Genomic DNA, 18,118 nt, shown 5'->3' with positions numbered 1-18,118 from the left:
CTCCTCTGCCGTGTGTGTCTCCGTCCTGTTAACTGAGGGAGACAGACTGATCATTCATAATTCAGCCGCACACTTGTTTGTACAAGTTGCCAGTCTACCCGCTGTCGATCATCCTCTAACCAGAGCCATAGAGTAAGACGGAGTTACAACATTGAGAAGATGTTACAACAAGCAGAAAACTGAGCGCTCGAGCAGCCCTGGAGTTTGAATTAAGTATTGTACAGTGACAACGAAAGTCTCTGTAATGTTTATGTTGTACTATTACTACTATAAATCTAAAATAAAGGGATTTAATATCATTAATGCTGGGCTGTTGCCGGAGTCCAGTGCATTCTGCCAACTTCCAGTCCAGGACATTGTCACTCTTCGTCACGCTCTTCGAGCTCTTCGCCAATAGAAGTCTATTCTGTAGAAGAGGACTGGACATTGGACTGGCCCATGAAGTGAACAGAGTTATCTGCCTTAAAACCCATTCTGGGCGGAAACAACTTTTGGTGTTTTTAGCATTATGTGATACTTTATGTCTACAAGCTCACAGCGCAGCACGACACGTTATTCTGAGTTTTAGTCATCATAGCTTAGTTTTCATTCAGTTTCCATTTAGTATTCGTCAGTGAATAAAGTTTTCATAGTAGACAAAATCAACACTGGCTTGCATATTGCCTATTTTTCAGGACTACAGTATATTTGATGTAGAGGTAAGAGGGTATAGACCCCCGACGGACCCCGGTAAACAAAGTATTGTTAAAATTGGTTATTGCTTCATAATCCATTTTCAATTATTATTCGTCTGTATATCTCTTGGACTGTCAATTATTATTCGTCTGTATATCTCTTGGACTGTCTGTTTGTGGTGGTGGGGGGGGGGGGTATTATTCGTTAGGCCTAATTCTAAGCAATTATTGTTTGCATTTTGTATCATCGTTGTTGACCTTAGCTTTCATCCTGTTTTGAAGCACATTGAGTCTGCGTTGAGTCATATGAAATATGATGCATACATTTTTTGGTGACTTGACTTGGTATGTGTGCGAATGCATGCGTGCATGGGCGTGTATGTGTGTGTGTCTTTCATCATAATTTATGGTGCATTTCATAATACAATTGTTTGTAAACCTGGTACTATTAAAAACACATCTGGAGTGTATGCACGCGCACACACACACACACACACACACACACACACACACACACACACACACACACACACACACACACACACAGGTCCAGTAGTTAAATCAACAATCCACCCACAGTTAGCTTGCTTGTAGCGCCAGCATAATGATCGCAGATGGACAAGAGGATTGTCGTGTGCAATCAGTCTGCTGGCGCCTTATTGAGTGCACATCCTTCCCTGCTCATCCATCAGCCCTGTTGTTGGGCTTATCTCACACCCACAATCACTAATCAGCTCCAAACCTGTGTGTGTGTGTGTGTGTGTGTGTGTGTGTGTGTGTGTGTGTGTGTGTGTGTGTGTGTGTGTGTGTGTGTGTGTGTGTGTGTGTGTGTGTGTGTGTGTGTGTGTGTGTGTGTGTGTGTGTGTGTGTGTGTGTGTAGATCTGTTTGTAGATCTGCTTTTTTCTGAAAAAGATCGTGAAAACGTGCACAAAGCTTTGAATATATTCTTTCACAGTGAGCGATTTTAACTCGTATTATCTTTATCTCTGGGAGTTCCCTGTAACAAAATATTTTATATATAATAAAAAAATAGCAGATCTACAAGCTCATAGCGCAGCACTCGGTGCCGCACTATGAGCTTGTAGATCTGCTATTTTCCAATAGCCAAAGCAAAGCCAAATGCTTTTAAAAACACCACAAGGGGGTTCCCGTCCGGTCCAGAGTGGGTTCTTTAACCACCGTTGTGTCCCATGGTGTGCTCCAGGCGCTGTGCGAGGTTCTTTAACCACCGTTGTGTTCCATGGTGTGCTCCAGGCGCTGTGTGCGGCGGTGGTCACGCCCGACGTGCTGTGCTCCATGGCGCTGGCGTTCAGCGGCGCAGACGTCATGTGTGCCACCGGAGACCCCGAGTTCTCCACGCCGTACATGCTGGCGCAGCGCGCCGGCCAGAGGCTGCAGATGGAGTTCCTGCACCACAACAAGCTCTCCGGTAAGCCTCGCTCCTTTTTGTTTCAGGTTTTCAGCCCTTTTCATATACAGTATCAAGGCGCCATTCTTTTTTTCGGCATTTGAGCCACCATGTATGAGCGGACCACCATTTTCATGAGATTGCGGGCCTCAACAGGCCCCAACGCTGCAATGTGTGTGTGTGTGTGTGTGTGCGTGTGTGTGTGTGTGTGTGTGTGTGTGTGTGTGTGTTGTTGGTGTTTGGGGTATTCGTTCAAGCCTCCTTATAGCCACCAATGCCAAAGTCGTTTGTTAGAAGGTGGGGAGCATCCGGCGTATAAGAGTGTGTCCATGTTTGTATATTGTGTGTAGGTTTTTCCCTCACATTTAAGAATATGTATTCTTTGTTCGTCTAACGATGCTAGGGGGAGGACAAAAAAATAAGTTCTATGTACGGGAACGTTGCCATGGCTGGAAACCATCTGGCCACGGCGTCGGACAGCCCCCTTTGTGCTGACGAAGAAAGAAAACACCTTGGAGTCTGAAAAAGCTAATGTATTCTATTCTCCCATTTTCAACAGTGCCAGGCCTGACATTGTCAGATAAATCTGAAAAGGGGCCTTTTTAAGCTAGACGTCAGGCATGTGTGAGACACACGTATACTGTACGCGTGAATTGTTTTTTCCCCTGACAAAACTTTTGCCTCTGCAACATTTTCACAGCCTTGTCTTTTTATACTTCCATGAACCAGTCTATACGTTTTAGGAATCACACTCGGCGCCGCGGCACCTCTGAAAGCTCAGCGGGAGACTTTTCTCTCCGGCTCTTGTTTAATTTTCCGCTCCCGGCTTGAAAACGACGACGGAAAATCTCGCACATTTTAATGGGAGCCTGTTTGAGGGAAGAAACACTTCTCCCACCCCGCCCCTCCCCACTGTCATATTTCGCCTTGTGTTGGTTTTTCGTTCCCTTTCATTCTTTCTCCCTCCCTGCTTCCCCCTCGCAATTATTTTAACGTTTTCCCTCCCTCTTCGTTTACCCTCTTCTCTCTCTTGTTTTAAATGGATTTACTCGCGGCGGCCATTTTTTTTAGCTTGTTCTTAATTCATACTGGAAGGGGCGAGGGGGGGTAGGGGTGGATGTAATCCCATTTAGACCTGAGGACGCATCTGTGTCACCTTCTAGCTTTTAATCACTTTAGCCATTCTTTTTTAACTTTAGCTGTTCACAAACGTTGTGCTATGAGCTTGTAGATCTGATATTCTTGAAAAAAATTGTGAAAGTGTGGTGCAAATCTTTGACTATATATTCTTTCACAGTGAACGTTTTTAACGCAAATCTCTGCTTCTGGAGGGGTGTCCGTGGAACGACAAATACAGATCATTCTGGGGGTCCAGTTGACATGGAATAGTTTGAGAACCACTGACATAGAAAACTATCATGATTTAGACGACATTTGTAAGAATCAGGTCTTAATGGGTGAAACCCAGGTAGCGGGGGTGGGGGGGACAGTGATGATGATGGTGATGATGGTGATGATGATGATGATGACGTATGAAATGAAAGCAGTGGAAGGGGCATGTCGGCTCAGGGCATTTGTGGGGTGACACTATCTCTCTCATAAGGACCCTGTTTTGCATAACGTATGTGTCACATCACATCTGAGCACGCTCGTTCGCACCCAGCCTGTTGGGTCACTCCTAATTGCTGCCATGGGTCACCTGGTTGCCATGGTAATTGACTTTATTTTGGAGGTGCACTAGAACACACACACAGACACACACACCCTTAAGCCTTGCCCTCATCAAAGTTTTGGGTAATGAAGCTTAAAAAAAACGTGTGTGTGTGTACGTGGGCGGGGTGACTGTGTGTGCTCATCCATTCTTCATTATTGTTCAGCCTCATTATACGTGTGCTTTGACAGTCCCGACTCCCGAGTGTCCATGAATGTATTCATACTTTTTCATTTTGCCTTTTTGCTTTGTTTACCACAAAACTCTCGGTCCACGATATCCAGCATTCAGCGAGTTCAGACTGTTTACTGGAGCAGCACCACGGTCGCCGACCGCCTGCACACACTGTCTGGATCACAACGCAAAGCAACAGCCTGTTAACTCACCTTAATAACACACTTTACTTTTCTCTTATATGAATAGTTTTCATTTAGTTTCAGTATACATTTGGTAGCCTCGGCGTGTGTGCGTGCGTGCATGCATGTGTGTGCGCATGCTCGCTCACCAACAGCCTCTATGGATCTCATTCCGCTAGGCCAGATCAACACAGACACCTCCTCCCACGAAGGCCAGAGTATATACCTTGGGATGCTCATTTGCAATTTTGCATCACCCCCCCCCCCCCCCCCCCCCCATACACACACACACACACACACACACACACACACACACACACACACACACACACACACACACCCTGGATGGATGTAATAATGGCAGCCAGCTGTGGCCAAAATCATTTCAAATTTAGTTTTAGGCCCCCTGTGTAATGGCCTGCAGGTTTTGAGAACCAAGTTCATTTAACTATAATTATACAGTGTTACTTCATACAGTGTAACTTTTCTCTTGAATAGTTTTCATTTAGTTTTAGTTACATTTGGTAGCCTCGGAAACCCAGAATTTTTTTATTTCCAGGGAGGGAAAAAAAAAGTCTGGGGCCGAGTCCACTTCAATTCGGCATACACTTGCGCAAATGTTGCTCACTCTCTACTGATTACTGATCGTCTGCACTTTTGTTAAAATGACGCAGACACACTCCTCTCTCTCTCTGTCGACCTAATTAATTAGTCTCATGTCTTGCAGCTGAGTCTAGTTTCTCCCGGCAGATCCTCTACAGTCGACTAAAATATATTTTGACTGGCCTTGATGGCTGATTTTACTCTTGCTGAAAATAGCAGATCTACAAGCTCACAACGCGTCGCAGCATTACTTATACTAGAGCTCTTGTCCACTAGTCCCTTCCTAACATTTTAGTCTAGTTTATATTTGTTGACGGAATTGTCAATATATTTAGTTATCATAGTTTTTATTTAGGTTCCTTTTAGTTTTCGTCAGTGAACAAAATAATATTAGTTGACAAAATCAACACAAACTATCTATGAACCCACCTTACCGTCACTCTGTTGGGAAGGCATTGACGGAATAAAGTATTAGCTTTTTATTTCATTACTTAAGTCAAAGTATCAATACCACATTTCTACCAATGTAGAAATACTCTGTTACGGGGCACGGTGGCACACTCGGTAGTGCTGTCGCCTCACAGCTAGAAGGTCCTGGGTTCGATTCCCGCTGGGGGCGTGTTTCCTCCTCCGTGTCTTCAGTGCCCATACCCGAAGCGGGGTTGGCGAAAGGGCCTTTCTGTGTGGAGTTTGCATGTTCTCCCCGTGTCCCCTAGGGTAGGTACCCTCACACAAAACATGCAGTAATCCTGGTCTTTAAACTACGTCCCCTTGACCAGCCACGCCTGATGGAGGGGAAAGGAACTATTCGGAATAACAGGTTCCTTACTTCCTTCCACGCGCTACGTCCGGCAGAGGAAACTACCCTGCCAGGTGAAAAGAAGCAGCTTGGACTCCTCATGCATAGAAGGTAGCATGAGGTCAGTCCGCTGCCCCCCCAGGTTGGCAGAGGAAGTGTAGAAGTGTAAAAAGTAGGTAAGGTAAGGTCAAAGTCTGGTATAGAGTAAAAAATACAAAGGTATTGGCATCAAAATATACGTAACCTACCAAAAGTAAAAGTCCTCACTCATTAAGCAGAAGGTAGGTGCCCTTTCCCCAAGGAGCAAAAGTACAATATTTGCCTCTGAGATGGAGCCGATCGATCACACTCCGAGTCCGAGTTGCTCGTGTATGCCTAAAACTTTACATTCAGTCTGAAGCTCACCCAATACACTTTGTGTGCTCTGTGTGAACGGTGGAACTAAGCTGTCAAACCAAGGCGCGCATGGATGCACACACACATACACACACACACACACACACGCGCACACTTGCAACCCTCTGTCTCCTCCCCTCCTCAGTGGCTCATTTGTAGCGCCTGTCCAACGTCTCAACAACAGTGCACCAACATTAGGATAACCCCTGTGTCCCCCGCTAGAGCTCTGCCACCTCATTAGCTGTGTGTGTGTGTGCGTGTGCACACGTGTGTGCTCATGCTCGCTCCCCAACAGCCTCTATGGATCTCATTCCACTAGGCCAGATCAACACAGACACCTCCTCCCACGAAGGCCAGAGTATATACTTTGGGATGCTCATTTGCATCACCCCCCCACACACACACACACACACACACACACACACCCTGGATGGATGTAATAATGGCAGCCAGCGGTGGCCACTCTTGTCGCCTCTTATACCAAGGGCAGTTCAGAGCGAAAAAATGGCTTTGCTTTTTGTTTTAGTTTTATGCCCCCTTTGTAATGGCCAGGTTTTGAGAACCAAGTTCATTTAACTATAATTATACCATGTTATAAGCAGAGTATAAAGCATTTTAAGCATGCTTGTAATTCACAACAGATAAGTGTTACCCTGAAGGAGTGGGAATAAAGAATATTCAATGTAATTTATAAACATACTCCATTCTGTAAATGGCTAATAGACCAGGACGTTGGAACTAATGTTGAGAGCTAATCGGATGCAGGCTCTGTTCCTTTTACAGTAGTGTACAGTGGTTGTAAAACCTTTTAATTTCAAGGACTCCATTTTGGTTCCATTTGTACACTCTCAGAGTTCCAGACCAGTACGGTGGCCATTTGGAACCCACTCATGGGTTCTCACACTTTGAGACCCACTGGTGTATAGCAGTGTCTCCAGTGAGCCAACACGCACAATAGCAGCACCCTGACTACTGTTTGACCAGAATGGGACTATAGAGCCTTCATTAGTATCGGCAACAGCAGGCTATGAAGGAAGTATAGGGAAGGGGCTCGGAAGTAGGAATATTGTGTTATTCTGAGTGCATAGAGCCTGTTACATCACCGGGCAGGTGGAGATGTACGGTGTCGGTGTGGTAGCGTTTGTGGTCCCTAAAGCGCCGTGCAGACTTGTTTTAGGCTTTTGTGTGTGTGTGTGTGTGTGGGGGGGTGGGTGCGCGCAATGTATAAATTAGCGGTGTGTGGGCTGCACGATCGTATAACGTGGGTTGCAACTGCTCTGTGGATCTCCTCCTTCTTGGCCAGATCAATGCAAACAAACACCTCCTCCCACCAAAATACCTGCATGGGGATGTTCATTTGCGTCTCCTTTTCTTTGGCTTTTTTGTGCCCCCCCTCCCCCCCTGGTGGGCCTCACTTTGAAAACCGCTGGCATGGAGAACATAGGCTTCTAAACTATAGTAAAGCAGAGGAAAGATGACGAGGGAGAAGATCCCAGTTGTTTGGAAAAGGCCTATGCAGTGAAGCACAATGCAGTGACAATAATTCACTCACTGTGTCCCTGACAGCAACAATGAGTTGAATCTGTGTCGTTATCAAGTAAATGACTGTGGAGCGGTTACACCAGCTGACCTGAACTATGGTTCATGTTCATGCATAAAGAACACTACATTTTACACAGAGAAGAAATCCAGCTTTTAAGGCACTTATTTGGCACTGAGGTCTCTAGGACTGTGGTTTGTGTCCTGCCTACGGTCCTCCTACGTCTCACCAGACTGTATAAGTCTGTGCAATGTGCATGCATCTGTCCTCGTCCACACCTGGCCTTACTCTGGTGTTTTTGAGACAATGTGGGTTGTTTGAGCCGCCTCTGTGTCTGTGTCTCTGTCGTTGTTGTTGCCGTTGAATCTGTCCTATAGCGAGTTAAAAATATAATCGTGGTGAAAACCACCTGTGTTTAGTGTTCTAGGATTAAAATTAATTCAGAAAATGTGGCAAATGTTCAACTCTCCCTCTGTGTTTTACTGTGAATTAAATGCTAGTCTCGTCTGGCGTGTCTGCGATGAAAGATGTGTTTGTTTGAGTTTGCCAATGTCTGACTTCACTTCAATGCCACTGCTGGAATGATCTCCACTGGAATCATCTTACTTTTAAGTATAGTTTGATGCCAATACCCTTTTATTTGAGTACTTCCGGAAGTACTCAAATGGTTAATGTACTGGTTAATGTATGTTTAATCAAAATGAGACTGTGTACTTCTTCCAGCACTGATGTTCCGTGTGTTGACGCATTGCGTCATACAGTGTAGATGTTAAGCTGAAGAGAAAGGCCTTATAGTCTTTCCAGTGACTCTCTCAGTCCCTCCTGAAATGATTCACCGAGGCTTTGGATGGGAAGGAGCTTCATTGCTACTGCACTAGCATCCGCCATGCCTTGATTCTCTCCATGCACATTAAACATTCATTCAGACACCATTGTGTGTGGATAGTTAGCAAACACACACACGCACGCACGCACGCACACACACACACACACACACACACACACACACACACACACACACACACACACACACACACACACGCACACAGACACGCACACACATATACAAATTACAGTACACGCATACAGGTGTCCCCTCTTTCTTGCCTAGTTGTTAATCTCTCTCTCTCTCTCTCTCACTGCACACACACTGGGGGAAAGAGGCCTGGACATGCAACTTTCAGAATTCAGACACATGCAAATGGGTCCCCCGGCCACCCACACAGGCACACACACACACAAACAGAGGTCCCGTTTCATCGCGGCTCCATATGTCAGCCTGTTGCTAATGACACCGCTAGTGTTCTAGCAGACAGGGGGATGTTTGGGCGGACGGGATGCTTGTCGATGCTGCGGCGGTACTATGCTGTTGTTGTTGTTTTACACCGACACACATCTGCAGGCTCAGTGGCGAGGTCAGGAGGTGACGGGCAGCCACTGTGAGCCGGAGACAATTAGGTGCTTTCCCCCCATGTTCGCCGGAGTGAACGTCACGTGGAACGGATATAATTCTAAACTCTGTATATAATGTGTCTGCTCGCGTTGTGTTGTGTTTTCACACCCCTGAGACGCTGTCCGATTATGTTTTCCTGGATCCACTCGTGTGTGTGTGTGTGTGTGTGTGTGTGTGTGTGGGCGTGCGCCGTGCGGGCAGTATGTTTTGCCATAGCTTGTTATGCCTGGGCCGTACGAGTGCTGCCAAGTACATCATTGCACACATGTCCGAGTACGTACGCGTCCATTTACAGAACATGCGCCCCCGTGCATATAGGCTATACGGTGCGTGTGGAACAAGTGCCTCTGATTTGCTCCACTGCCCTGTCCAGCGAAAGGCACTCGGCCAGCATGGCGCGGACGAGGGTGACCGTTGCCGTGGGCAACCAGATGGCTAATTGAGCACTCTGTCATGTCACATCCCCTCGCTTGGGACGGGGGGGGGGCAATCAGCGCGGGGCAAGAGTTCTGGCGCCGCCGCCCCCGCAGACGACACAGGCCCGCCTTAATGGAGTCCTGCCTGCTTCAGGGCCCCGGAGGAGGAACTGTTCACGAGACTCACAGAGCCTTGTTACGACAGAGGCGATGTCTCGTTCATTGGCGCGGTATGCTACCCCACTGGCCTATTTACCTTCTCTGCCTCTGTGTGGAGTGTGTAGTGGAGTGTGTGTGTAGTGGAGTGTGTAGTGGAGTGTGTGTGTGTGTGTGTGTGTGTGTGTGTGTGTGTGTGTGTGTGTGTGTGTGTGTGTGTGTGTGTGTGTGTGTGTGTGTGTGTGTGTGTGTGTGTGTGTGTGTGTGTGTGTGTGTGTGTGTGTGTGTGTGCACGCGCTCGCACACATTTTAGTTTTAAGCACCAGACCTCACAGGTGTGCCACGATACATACATGTAGCTCTAAAAATACAAAAATGCAATAATAATCTACTTGAGGCACCCGGAGCAACGTGGCCAAAATGCTGATGGCCAGGAGCTCTGAAACCCTATAGCGCAGCACTCCATCCCACCTTTATCATAGACATGCATGGCTGAATGGCGCTATAGCAGTTTAAAAATATATATTTCTGTGGACTCGCCTGGATTCCAAATGGGTAACACCCGGGTTGTTTTTTATCCATGTGAGATCTATTTGAGATCACCAACACATGCTTTTGTCGACGCATTGTGAGCTTTGCAGATCTGCTATTTCAAAACTATTTGCTATTTGAAATGGGACAATGTGACTTTTTACACCTCTGCACAATTCCACAGGATTGCATCTTTCTAGTTTTATAAGTTGACCCGTTGCTAAGTCTAGATACAGAGAACAAGGAAGCTGAAGTTCTATTGTTTCTTTCTTTTTGGGAGACTGTGGCCTGTGGGTTGCAGTGTCTGAGACGGGTAGAAGTGTCACTTCAATTAAAAGTGGTTTCAATTAAAGTTATTTTACCTTGCTTGATGAGGAGGGCTTGAGGTGGAGACGATAACATCTCACACAAGATAGAGCCCTGGCTTCGGCACAAAAGTGAACTGGAGAATTGAAGCTAATTGAATTTGAGAACGATAAGGTTGAATGTGGGGAGCTCTTACACCTAGCAGCGAGTGAGGAGAGAGAGAGAGACTGTGACAGACGAGAGGAAAAAGGAATAGAGAAATGAGACAATAAGACGGATGTGCAAAGAGATTGTGGAGAGGAGAGAGAGAATTCTGGTACGGGGGGGAGCAACTGAACCATGGCTTATTTTAACAGTCTTTCCAAATTTACAAGACTTATTTGAAACAATTCACCATTTTATCAGACCAAAAAACGATGGGCTATAACCCATAGTTTTTTTCATTTTTTTCAAATCCTCAAAAATGATGAAAAACGGCGTGCTATAGTATGCCGTACCATATGGGCTATAGCCCATGGTCAAAAATGATGAAAAACGAGGATAAAAAAAAATGAAAAAAACGATTGGCTATAACCCATCGTTTTCTTCATTTTTTCATTTTTTTCAAATCCTCAACTAGTAATTATATATACGTACACACCAGTAAGACACCCAGAGGGCGAGACGCATCCGCCTGGCTGACGGCAGACTGCTGGGCGAGCGCTGGCGCTTTGACATGGGGTGTCAGATCATCATATGAAATGAATTCTGTACTGGCCATACAACACAGTATCTGGAGCTTGTCTTGAGTGTACAGGGTTTGATGAGGTCAGATCAACATAATGGAATGTCAGAACAGGTCAGCTCCATATATGGAGATCTAAGGGGTGGCAGAAAGTTTTCCATCTATTTGTGCAAAGACGTTTTTACACAGAAACACGTGTTAAAAAGAATGTGGATAGTGCTTACAGTTAACTTGTGAAGAAAACGTATCACCGTAAATTACCAGGTTTTCTTGCTGCAAAAGACAGAGACGGCTTAGCGCAAGCTTAAGTGCATTTTCAACCACCACTATTTATCATCTCCATCTATCTCTGTTATGTGTTCTTCTGAAATGATCTGGATTCAATTGTCATGCTTTATGGGTAGCTTTATACACGGTGATGTTACTTTGCAGACTATATTTCACTCCATTCGCTTTTTTCATTTGTCATTTTCTCGCAATTATTGACTCGCTCGTTCGTCTCCTTCTGGCAGATTTCCCTAAATTGGAGCCGGAGAGCAGCTCCCTGTCGGAGGCGCGGCCTTTCATGGACGGATTCCTGTACATCTCCCCCGGCCTCTCCAAGGCTACGCTGGAGCGCCGAGGAAGAGATGGTGAGTGAACGTATACAGAGTATTGCACGCACACATGCACGCATAAGTCCTGCTGTGACAGAGTTATGCCGGCAACGCAGTAAAGCCTAATCAATTCGTCAATCCGTTAGCCACCCACTTAAAGTAGCAGATTGTCAGGCATTCACTCTGGTTTAAACCATTTTGACCTGACAACAGATTCTACAAAATGTCTTTTCTGAAAAACTGTTTCTATGTCAGTCGTTTTCATGTCAAGGACCCCCAAAAATATATGTAATTGGCCCGCCGACCCCCATCTGAAAATATTTTTCCAGGGACCCCCCCAAGAAGCAAAGATTTGAGTTAAAAACGTTCGCTCTGAAAGAATATATATTCAAAGTCTTGTGCCACATTTTCACGATCTTTCAAAAATAGCAGACCTACAAGCTCGTAGCGCGGCACTCTGCTATTTTCTGCTATCATAACATAATGCTTAAAACACCAAAAGGGGTTCCCATCCAAAATGGGTTAAGCACCAAGTCGACTAATCAATGTCAATCAGTCAGTTGTCAAGCTGCCAATCGGTTAATCCGCAGACTAAACAGTCGAGTCGAAGCGATCAATGCATCTGTCCTTCAAATGCTTCCCGCACCGGGTCTTTTGGGAATTGTTGTCAGGTAGAAATATGTTCCTACAAGAAGCGCCATTGAACCGTACAGCGGAAGCGCAGAGCGAATCAAAGCCGAGGTTAAGAAAACAAGCACGACCTCCTCCTACGCCGTCGCTATAAACCTCCGTGGCAGACGGCTCTCCGAGTGCTTCCTCGGCTCCCAAAGCGGCACCGGCGGCTCTCGCCTGAAAACCCCCTTCTTTTCTTCTCTTCCGAGGCGGTTTAAAACTTTTAATCACGTACACTGCTTCTCTCCTCCAAACTCCTCGCGTGCCGCTGCTCCGACAACCGGTCCCAATCCCTGCAAACAGCTGGAGCGATGCTGGGGGGCCCATGGGTAATTAGGAGACAGAGAGTCGGGCTGTGGAGGCTCCCCCATGGGACGGGAGGTGATTGGGAAGCGATGGTGGATGGAAAGGTGTGCGTGCGTGCGTGTGTGGTGTGGCGTGCGTGCGCGCGTGCGCGCGCGCGTGTTACGTCCGTGCGAGCGTGTGCGCACGCACCTCCTATATCTTGAGGGAGGCGAGAATCTTCTCTCCCCACCTACAGTAGATCTTCCACTTTCAGTGCACTCTATCTGGGTTTCTCTCACGGTGAGACCGTGGAAAATCGAATGCATGAACAAGAGCAATCATTGATTGGGCTACTATTGCTGTGAAACATGTTCCATTCTCTGTTTGGCATGTCAGTGGCACAGCCTACACCCGCAGGACGGACAGCAAGTGCAGCAATTGCGCTATGCACGCTGCATTATCGTTGCACAGCTTTGAATGCTCCATAGTGTGTATATACTGGATACATGCAAATACCATTCTCACCATTCCACATGAAACTCCAGAGAATCCTCAAACTGTACAATTTCACAATAGCTATATAATCGTTCCCAGGTCTAAAAGGGTTAATAATCACGCTTCATTCTTTTTGATTGTGCCAACTAGTGAAAGTGTTTGATTGTGGACCCTTTGCTCAGTAGCCTATGGCAACATGTATCCTTTTATATGTGCTATTTCTGGTGTCACACTTGAGGCACACTTTCAGGTGTGAAGGAACGACTCCATGCCACCTGCGGCGTGATGTGTGTGTGTTAAAGAGGACAACGAGGAAAGCGTTGTTCAAGTAGCGGCGGCACTACGACGGGTATCCATTTTTTTATAGGCTCTCATTCTAGTATACAGCTATTAATTCTGCCCTTGTAAAAAAGCTTTAGCCATTTCTCGCCCCTCTCTCTCTCTCTCTCTCTCTCTCTCTCTCTCTAAATTATTTAATCTATCATGGAAAAAAGTTTGGCTTTTGTGCGTTAATGGCACTTCAGCTGCTGCCGCGGCTGTTGAAACTTTGGGAGGGGCCGGGTTCTAAACTACACACACTTTGTGCAACTTTTGCCGATCATGAAGGAACCGCCGCAGGGTCTTTGTGAGCGTCGGGGGGGGGGGGGTGGGGGGGGTATTTTTGAGTTTGCTCCTGAATGCCTTTAGCTCCCAGGCTAATGGTTTGATGGTCTATAGATACACCCAAGCCCTTAATAATTCATAGGCTGATGCGTATCAGGATTTAATAAAAGCAACTCGGCGCATGCCTTCGTATAGACTTGGGCTTTTCTTCCCCACCGGGAGACCAACTTCCCGAGGGGAGCTAAATTCAGACCTAACACCATACAGTATATTAATTTGGTGAGCAAAATTTGGTGATGCGATGGTTGCGTGCATGCGTGCGTGCGTGCGTGTGTGTGTGTGTGTGTGTGTGTGTGTGTGTGTGCAGCTTAATATTCATTGTTGCCTGTTGCTTTAGTTTGGGCTTATTTGAAGTGTAGTTGCTTATTTGGGCTTGCGTTCATGAAACTGGTTGCTTCTTGTTTTCATTGACCTGGTCGCTTGTTTCACTCACAGAGTCTGGCCAGCTAGCTTGTCACCAAACTGGAGCCTCTGCAATGCATCTCACACCCGCAACAAAACAAAACACACAACATTTATTTTGCTAGCTTTGTTTTTGCTTTGATCAATTGGTATGATTATGAATTGAGAGTTGACATTGAGAATAATTATGGCATCTAGTTCACACTGCACGAGTAGTCAGCACTGAAACATGACGAGTCAGACGAGCAGACAGTAGAGAAGTAGTATTTTCCCCCTTATCACTATACAACACGGATAGCGTCGGCTACCGAGGGTCACCAGCCGACCGAACATGTTCCGTTCTTCATCAACGGGTTCCGACGCGTCGGCAAGGCGATATGGACGGCAAACGACGGGAGCTTGTCGTCGGGAGTCTCCTGCCGACTAGACTGGAACTCACCTACAGTATGCTTTTAATGGCATAGGCAGCTCCCGGCAGGATCCGCTGGGATAAACTATAGGCACAGCTTCTGGACATGAGACTAAGTGACAGAGAGAGAGGAGTGTGTGTGTGTGTGTGTGTGTGTGTGTGTGTGTGTGTGTGTGTGTGTGTGTGTGTGTGTGCATGTGTGCGTCAATTTAACAAAGGTGCAGACGATCAGAAATTAGCAGAGAGTGAGCGTCGTTTGCCGAATTAAAGTGGACTTTTTTTTCTCCCTAGAAATAAAAACGTCTGGGTTTCCTTTTGGGTCAAATGTTATATTGACTGGCCTACAACAAACATGACAGCTTGATCCTGTCTGTGTCTGGCTAACAACCCGGTCATTTGCAACCTGACATTCTTTCTTTCTTTCCTTCTTCCTGCCTTCCTCTCTTTATTACTTTATGACTTTATTCTTGTGGAATGGATGTCTATCCATCCTTCCCTCCCCGTTAACCCATTCTGACCTGAGATCAGATTCGTACGAGGTTTCCACTGGACACACACTGGTCTGATGAACCCATTCTGACCTGAGATCAGATTCTAAAAAAATGTCAGTCGTTCTTCGATTTTTCAAAAATAGCAGACCTACAAGCTCGTATCGCGCCACTCGGTGGCGCGATATGAGCTTGTAGATCTGCTATTTTTCAATAGCTAAAGCATAACATGATGCCAACACCAAAATGGGTGCCCGGTCAGAATGGGTTAATGAAGTGGGCTGCAGTGCCTGGCACAGACGAGGCACCTGCAATTCTCCCTATTTGCATTTCCAGCCCTCCTGTCAGGCTTTCCGGCAGATGTCTCCATCATAATTATATATTTCCGTCTTAAGGCGCGAGAGGTGGAAAGTGAAGGAGGCTATAAGGAGGGAGCCAAACGAGGGGATGACTCAGTGGAGACACCGTCGTCAGCCACACTTCTTTGTGCCCCTTCTTTAAATAATAAATAGTAATAATACCCACGATTGTTTTATATATGCTTTAAACGCATTCTCTGCCAACCACGAGTTTCCAGAGTTTTGGCCGAATGGCCCAGGCTGCCTATAACAAGTTCCGCGAGTTTTTTTAATGCTGGAGGATGTTGATCTTCAGTTGGTTTCGGGGGTTCTCCGGGACACCTTGTGACACGTCCATCACATGACTGGGTTTCCTGAAGCCTGTAGGAGGTGAAAAACCACCACATAATGTTAAAAACATGTTTCCTGAAGCCTGAGCCGGTGAAAAACCACCACATAATGCATTGCTCTATGGGACGGATCGATGTAATACAACTGCGCTCTACATGATCGCCTGTGTCTTCCAAACGGATTGTCGCGTATGGAGCAGGAAGAATGTTACGATTCCGGAACACGAGTGGGTGTATTTAGAGGGCACCCGTGTGCGGAATTGAGCGACGCAATTTTTCAAAGGTCTCAGAAAGCCGGAAACAGGATAGACAATGTTATCATTCACACTTGCCACTTCCTATTGCAAGGTGTTTTATTGAGCATTGGGCCTGGGCCCTGACCCGTTGTCACCGCTGCAAGGTGCACAGTATGGTTGTTTTGTCTCCGCAAGACAGGACTCTTGACCTGTAGATCGTACATTCCACCATTCTGAGTTTTCTTCAAAATAAACATTTGCTACTACTCTGTTGGATTTTTCATATTCCATTCCGATTGGCTATGACTGACTTCCAAAATGTGCGGGCCCTGGGTAGGCAACCCGGCCTGGTGGAGACCTGTGCTCAGAGGATCACACTTTTATAGTGTGGATCTGTATGTAAATACCTCCTCAAGTGCCTGGTGGTTGTATGTATATTTTGTAAAAGAATAATAAACTGGTATTCAGAAGGAAATGATAAATAAAAATATAGTATATGCAGCACAACTTTCTTCTTCCAGAACTTGGTCTATTCAGTCAATGTACAATAATGAATTAGCGTAGTGATTAGCGTAATCAATCTGCTCATTGTCTGCAGTTGGAACATTCTGCACATTTTCACAAAGTCACTATAATGAGAGAGAGAGAGAGAGAGAGAGAGAGAGAGAGAGAGCACAGGCATGAGGACTGGTATGAGGACAAGATTCGCATTCCTGTAGAAGATCCATATATGCAGGAAGCGCTCTTGGCACAGAAACTAATTGGCCCAATTTGGCTGGTGGGAACATGTAGTCCGGGTACATTCTGCTAGCATACCCTCTGGCGGCTGATGTGGACCCCCGTGGCGAACGGCTGGGCCAGGGGGCGGCTGTGCGTGTGCGTGGCACATGCGTGTGTGTGTGTGTGTGTGTGTGTGCGTGTGTTTGTCTGTGTTTGGGGGGTGGAACAGCTGGCGACGGATGCAGCTGCTTGATTGTGAATCAAGCGCTATTGTTGTCTCTCCTCGCGAGCTGGCGCTGGTATGAGAGTTAGCCGATTAGCATCTGCTTCAGTCAACGCTGAGCCGCAAACTGCGGGCGAAGACGAGCGCTGGTGACTGTTTACTTTCTTGCTGCAGCCATGGTAGACTTTTAACCACTTAAACCCCAGCTTTCACGGTAAATAGCAGATCCCTGCGTGTACCACATGAGCTCTACCAACAGCCATTAAGACATGTGAATCCCTTGACTCTCAAAGAGCACCCATATGGACAGCTGCAATTCGAAACTGGCCCCCGTTAAAGAAAAGTCTGAGTCCCCCCCACCCCACCACACACCCCTTTATCCCCCATACTGTACATGTTTTTCCTTTCTTTTTCATAACTTTCTTTAGATGATGATTTCCTGTTTTCATAGTGTACATTTGTACATCTCTAAATGTCCTGATGAATTGAAAATGCTGGACCCTTTTGCAAACAAGTGTGAGTGCTTAACCACGGTGTGTCCAGAGTAGCAGTTTTTGTATTGACTTGTGCTTTCATTTGAAATGTACCCATTCTACTGTACATACTGTGAAATAACAATTTCAATCAATCAATAAATCAATCAACCCTAGCATCCCTATTCCGGTCAGAGACCTCACTACATGTTGAGCTTCTTCTCTGCTATTTCCGGCTCAAAGGTTTGGTGTAGAGGGAAAAGGGAGGATACAGATCCAGATCCGTGGGGGACAAGGATAGGGTGTAAGTGGTTTTAACCCATTCTGGGCGGGAACCTCTTTTGGTGTTAGCATTATGTTATGCTTTAGCTATTGAAAAATAGCAGAACTACAAGCTCATAGCGCGCCACCGAGTGGTGCGCTACGAGCTTGTAGGTCTGCTATTTTAGAAAAATCTGATCTCAGGTCAAAATGGGTTGATGTGCAGTTGGAACTGAAGAATGATGCTAATTACAACAGGAATCTGTTTCCACTGCATTCCCTCTCGTCTGCATTCGTGACCTTTATACCTACAGTATACAAAGCACTTTACATTGTGCGAATCACCCACCGATGGCGGAGGGAGGTGTACTGTACGCAACCAGACTTTCTTTTTGCAGGCTCACCTGCCTCACAGCTTGGAACACTTCCACAT

The 18,118-nt window shown here is 46.2% G+C and overlaps 1 protein-coding gene across 2 annotated transcripts in view; it reads left to right on the top strand.

Moving 5' to 3' along the window:
* Window positions 1–18,118, top strand: part of arap2 (ArfGAP with RhoGAP domain, ankyrin repeat and PH domain 2) — a 152,261-nt gene that overhangs the window by 90,310 nt on the left and 43,833 nt on the right. For both annotated transcript variants that reach the window (XM_080792673.1, XM_080792674.1), the window contains exons 15-16: window positions 1,930–2,104; window positions 11,587–11,706. In XM_080792673.1, the coding sequence (XP_080648799.1) occupies window positions 1,930–2,104; window positions 11,587–11,706 (295 nt within the window). The remainder of the gene's footprint in view (window positions 1–1,929; window positions 2,105–11,586; window positions 11,707–18,118) is intronic.

Source organism: Protomyctophum bolini, assembly GCF_963924005.1.
Source record: "Protomyctophum bolini genome assembly, chromosome: 20".
NCBI classification, from domain to species: domain Eukaryota; kingdom Metazoa; phylum Chordata; class Actinopteri; order Myctophiformes; family Myctophidae; genus Protomyctophum; species Protomyctophum bolini.
The sequence above is the reverse complement of the archived record's forward strand: the minus strand, read 5'-3'. Positions and strand labels throughout refer to the sequence as shown.